General features: G+C 42.9%; 1 protein-coding gene across 1 annotated transcript in view; it reads left to right on the top strand.

Annotated features, from left to right (window-relative positions):
• The window catches only part of MPP4 (membrane protein, palmitoylated 4 (MAGUK p55 subfamily member 4)), a 64646-nt gene that overhangs the window by 47890 nt on the left and 11672 nt on the right, over positions 1-5084 (top strand). Inside the window, exons 15-16 of the mRNA XM_011974559.1 lie at positions 1451-1621; positions 2920-3000. Of these exons, the coding sequence (XP_011829949.1) occupies positions 1451-1621; positions 2920-3000 (252 nt within the window). The remainder of the gene's footprint in view (positions 1-1450; positions 1622-2919; positions 3001-5084) is intronic.

Here is a 5084-nt window from a genome sequence, read left to right on the forward strand (position 1 = left end):
AAGGCATCTGTGCAGGGAACAATGGTAGCCTGGTGCAGGTTGTCAGAGCCAGAGTAAAATCAAGAGGTCCGCTGCCATCACTTGGCCTCTGATGCCCAACAGGCTTTACAAAGATGCCCGCCTCATCCAGCTTGGGCTCTGACACTTTCTGCGAGGCGATTGACATTGTCTGTCCCCTATCTTGCACACTTAAGTGCTCTTGATTGATATGATAAGCAAATGTATTGAGGACAAGGACCAGGGTTCTCGCTGTTAGAGAAGGGAGTTATAAACATGGAAAGGGGAAGTCTAGAATGAATCCTCTAGTGTTGGATTGACATTGTAGGTACTGGTGTGAACTCATGGTTTTCAATATATAGACATACAAATATAGATTGAAGTGTGCATGTGTATTTATATGTACACATAGAGTTGCTAACTGTCTACTGAGAGGACCTGCAAACAGCTCTGAAGATACCAGAAAGTCCCATGATTCACAAGGCAGATGAAGCAGGAATCTAGGAGCTTAGAAATCATGATCCATGTGTCCAACTTTGCACTGACCACACAGTCCTAAGCAACCACCTAATCTGTCTGTGTCTTAGTGAAACCACCTGAAAAATGTGAAAAATGAGCCTGCTCCACTGTTTCTGCCCTGACCCAAGCCACCCTCATCCCTCATTCAGACCACTGCAGTAGCTTCCTAACTGCTCTCCCCTGAGGCCACACTTGCTCTCTCTACGTTTACACCAACCAGAGGAGTCTTTCAGAAACATGAATCCAATCATGCCACCGCCAACAGCTTCCCGTCACACTTCCACAACAATCCAACACTTTTCAGAGGCCCTATGTGATGTGGCTCCAGCCACTGCCCCCTACCCTGTTTCATACTCCCTGTTGCTTACTGCCCTGCAGCTACACAGGTTTCCTTGCTGTTCCTCAAATGCTCCAAGCACAGTTCGTTTCTCTGCACCACTGCACTTGCAGTTCCCTTGACCTGGCTTGCCTGTCTCCTCAGAGGCTTCCTGATCTGGCTCCCTGCCTTCCTCCAGATGTCTGCTCAATGCCAACCTTTCAGAGATACTCTAACCTTACTGCCTATCTAAAAAAGCACCCCCATCAGTCTCTAGCTACCTCGTCTTCTTCTAAGTACTTATTTTTTTTTCCTCTAATTTTTGTCTCTCCTCTTCTACAAAATGCAGATTTCATGAGAAAGTGGCCTTGGATTAGTTGAGCCCTCTCTCCCCAGCACCCAGGACAATGCCTGGCCCAGAGCAGGTGCGAGATGGGCTAGCCCAGGGGGCATTTTCATATGTTCCCCTCATATGACTTCCTGTCTTCTAACTTCAGACAGACGTGACTATATTAACGAACACTTTAGGATCATGGTTGCTACATATTTCATCAGGCGTGAGGCTACAAGTGATCTCTCCTGTCTGGTTCTTATGTTTTGTGCACTTCCCCTCCCTAGCTGGCTTCCGCCGCAGCATGCGCCTGTGTCGCAGGAAGTCTCACCTCAGCCCGCTGCATGCCAGTGTGTGCTGCACCGGCAGCTGCTACAGTGCAGTGGGTGCCCCTTACGAGGAGGTGGTGAGGTACCAGCGACGCCCTTCAGACAAGTACCGCCTCATAGTGCTCATGGGTATGTCCCAGCATGCACTCTCTCTCCTCCTCCTTGAGGAGTTTTCCTTCTAGATTCAGGTGTCTCATATTGGGAATGATGGTAAAAGTAGAACTCTTTATAGACCCCCCATACAAATACCTTTTTTAAAAAACAAAATAAAACCATTGTACTGTGGGTTTATAAGTAACATTTTATTGTATCAAGCTTTTTAAAAAATCTACAAGTGAATGTGGTATGCCATGGTGTCCATGAACTATATAGTTACTTGTTATATAACAAGTATTATGATGTCGTTATGACTGAGATTTGTTTTTTTGCCTGCTTAGAATTGTTCTGTAAACATAGATGAGTGTTTCCCCAGGCAGGTCATTAACCTGTATCATGAAAATAAATTCTTAACGTCCATTTCCCTGAGAAATGTGTTAAATTCTTCAAGTCCATTCTCCTAAGAAATTTGTAATTACCTCATTTAGAAAAGTAACATCTTCTGGACTGTATCTTTGGTGCTTTATAAAGATCATGGCAAATATAGTGCAGGAGTGACCTGCTTTTGTGCCCATGACTTTTGCAAAGCTGGTCCCTGTAGCAGTAGCAACTTGTATCCTACTGCCTTCCTGTCTGCGTGTTTAGCTCCATGAGCAAGGCAGGTCCCTGTAGAGCAGAAAGATGTGCCTTACGGCTGGGACCAGCGATATCATATGCAGGCCCCATTGTAAAATGCAAATGCAAGGGCCCCTGGTTAAAACATTATCAAGGATTTCAAGATACAATAGCAGATAATTCATCCAAGCACAGTATCCTTCTAAGCATGGGCCCTGTGTAACTGCACAGGTTCTACACCCACGAAGGCAGCCCTGCCTCCAGCTGGACATGGGGGTGCTTACTCAATCACCTGTCAGGAATGTACCCCTGAATTCTGTAAGTCACAGAACCTATAATTGTCGAGGCTGGTTTCTGGTTGTGACTTGATAAAAACTTCATTTGAAAAGGAAAGGCAGAGCTCTGTGATTCTCTAAAATGAGACCAGCTAATTCTCATGGCATTCAACATTAGATAGAGTTTGCTGGGTGTCAGGTTCCTGCGATTCCTTACCTCATTCCTGAATGTTGAAGCAATGTGGGTTATTCCATGGGTCACTAGAAAAATTCCCAAAAGTTTTCTGGGGTTCTTCCAATTTATGAGAAAGGAAGTTACATAATTTCCCTAAAAATATTTGCTCTCAAGTTTCTTCAATAGAAGGACTAAAATGATTATTCCATCGCATAATTATATTTATCCACATCTGATGATTTCTGTGTGTGACTTTTTATGTTTAGGACCCTCTGGTGTTGGAGTAAATGAGCTCAGAAGACAACTTATTGAATTTAATCCCAGCCATTTTCAAAGTGCTGTGCCACGTATGTTTAGTTTTGCTTTCATAATGGTTTGCGTTTTGGTAAAACTTTCTTTGCTCATCTCATTTAACTATGTCATTCCATCTTCGTTGTAAAAGTATACAACACCAGGGATAGTTCTTAAGTATTTCTAACCATATTTATTTTAATAAGGAAAATTGGTTTATTGGCATGTAGGCTGCTGGCTTTTAAATGGGCTTTTTTCTATTTCTTAACATGGATGGCCTTTCAGGCAAACTAATAGTTAGCAATAATAGCTAACATACACCCAGTACTTACTATCTAAAAATTGATATATGCACATACAACTTTATATAAATTTATGAGTATGATTATACAATACACAACTGTTTTAGAAATGGTGTTTTCTGGCTGGGTGGAGTGGCTCACTCCTGTAATCACAGCACTTTGGGAGGCCGAAGTGGGTGGATCTTCTGAGGTCAGGAGTTCAAGACCAGCCTGGCCAACATGGTGAAACCCCATCTCTACTTAAAATACAAAATTTAGCTGGGTGTGGTGCTGCATGCCTGTAATCCCAACTACTCAGGAGGCTGAGACAGAATCGCTTGAACCTGGGAAGCAGAGGTTGCAGTGAGCTGAGATGGCGCCATTGCACCCCAGGCTGGGCAAGAGAGTGAGACTGACTCAAAAAAAAAAAAAAAAGTGTTTTCTTATTTTCTTTTACTCATAACTCCTCTATTTCTCCTAAACTCCCCCTTTACTACCAGCTCCAAACCAACTCCTAAAACACAATCTTCCAGACTTTATGTAGAGTTGTGTGAATTTTTTACCCATTTAGAGTTGTTGTATGAGGTTTTTTTTTAAGCTTTAAGACATTTGAGAGCTGCAATTCTAAAAATAGAAGAAATTATTTGTTTCATACTGAGATTCATCCTTAAAATCACTCTAAGAAAAGCTGTTTTATTGTAAAAATAGAAAAGATCAAGACTTGAGATAGAAATCCTGATTTCAAGAAAATAGAAAGTTAATAATGCATGTTTATAATAATGTATAATAATGCATAGTTTCTAATATGTGTAAAAGGAAGTTAAAATTTTGACTGAGGCACTAAGATGCACATCTTTAAATGAGGAATGTGAAAACAAGTTAAACTCCTCACACATCTCGAGGGTATAAAAGGCTTGGGGAGGGAGATTCCTGAGGGCGTTTCAGGGAGGCTTTTATTGGAGAGAGCCGTGCTGCGTGTTCCAGACCCGCTGAGTGTGGGAAGAGTGTGCGGGTGTGCTTGCTCCCCCCTCCCCTCAAGGCAAGACAGAGGAACCTAGGGGGACCACTTAGAGAGCTTTCTTTGTGTCCCCTGAACTTTGGGGGACACAGAAGAATGGTGTCCAAATTATACCTGAAAAATCCAAAGGAGGAGAGCTTACAGGAAGTGGCCAATGGCTATAATTTGGGAAGTAGCTGTCCTCATAGGGTCCATCACAGCTAGACTTGTGATGTTGCCCAAGGAGCAGATCTGGGCAGGTAATGTATAAAAAAGTCAGCCCAGGGTTATATGATTCCTGCCCAGGAGGAAGCCTGAGGAGAAAAAGGCCAAAAGTGGACTCCCAAATATATCTGGCTTTAGAAGGAATCACAGATGATGAACTGGAATAGGAATGGGCTTGAGAGGCCTTGTGGTGGTGGTGATAGGGCTTGCAAAATAACCCAATATATGGTTTAGGAGAGAAAGAGCCAGATTTAAGCATCTGCCAAATCTAAAGAAAGCCAATAGCAGCCAGAATCAGTATTTGCCAAACCAGAACCTTCCTTCCTGCTTTCCTCTCCCTCCCCGCACTCTAGCCTTAGAGAGTTCTAAACCAGTGGAAGTGAGATTTATCGAGGGGAGGGAGAAGCAGGAGCAGTAGAAATACAATGAAAGGAAAGAGAAGTGACTCATACTCTTGTCTGGCTTCTCTGAGCGTAGGCTTCCCCGGTGCAGCAAATTTGAGCCAGATGTGTGGAGAAGCAGCCTAAAATCTAAGTGAAGTTTATAATTTTGATGATTATGTGGGAATGGAATTTTAATTAGTCAGTTGAGACTGGCTGATGAAAATGAAATTGTGGCATGAGTGATGATAGACTTT

This window comes from Mandrillus leucophaeus, unplaced genomic scaffold (assembly GCF_000951045.1).
Source record: "Mandrillus leucophaeus isolate KB7577 unplaced genomic scaffold, Mleu.le_1.0 Scaffold146, whole genome shotgun sequence".
NCBI classification, from domain to species: Eukaryota; Metazoa; Chordata; class Mammalia; order Primates; family Cercopithecidae; genus Mandrillus; species Mandrillus leucophaeus.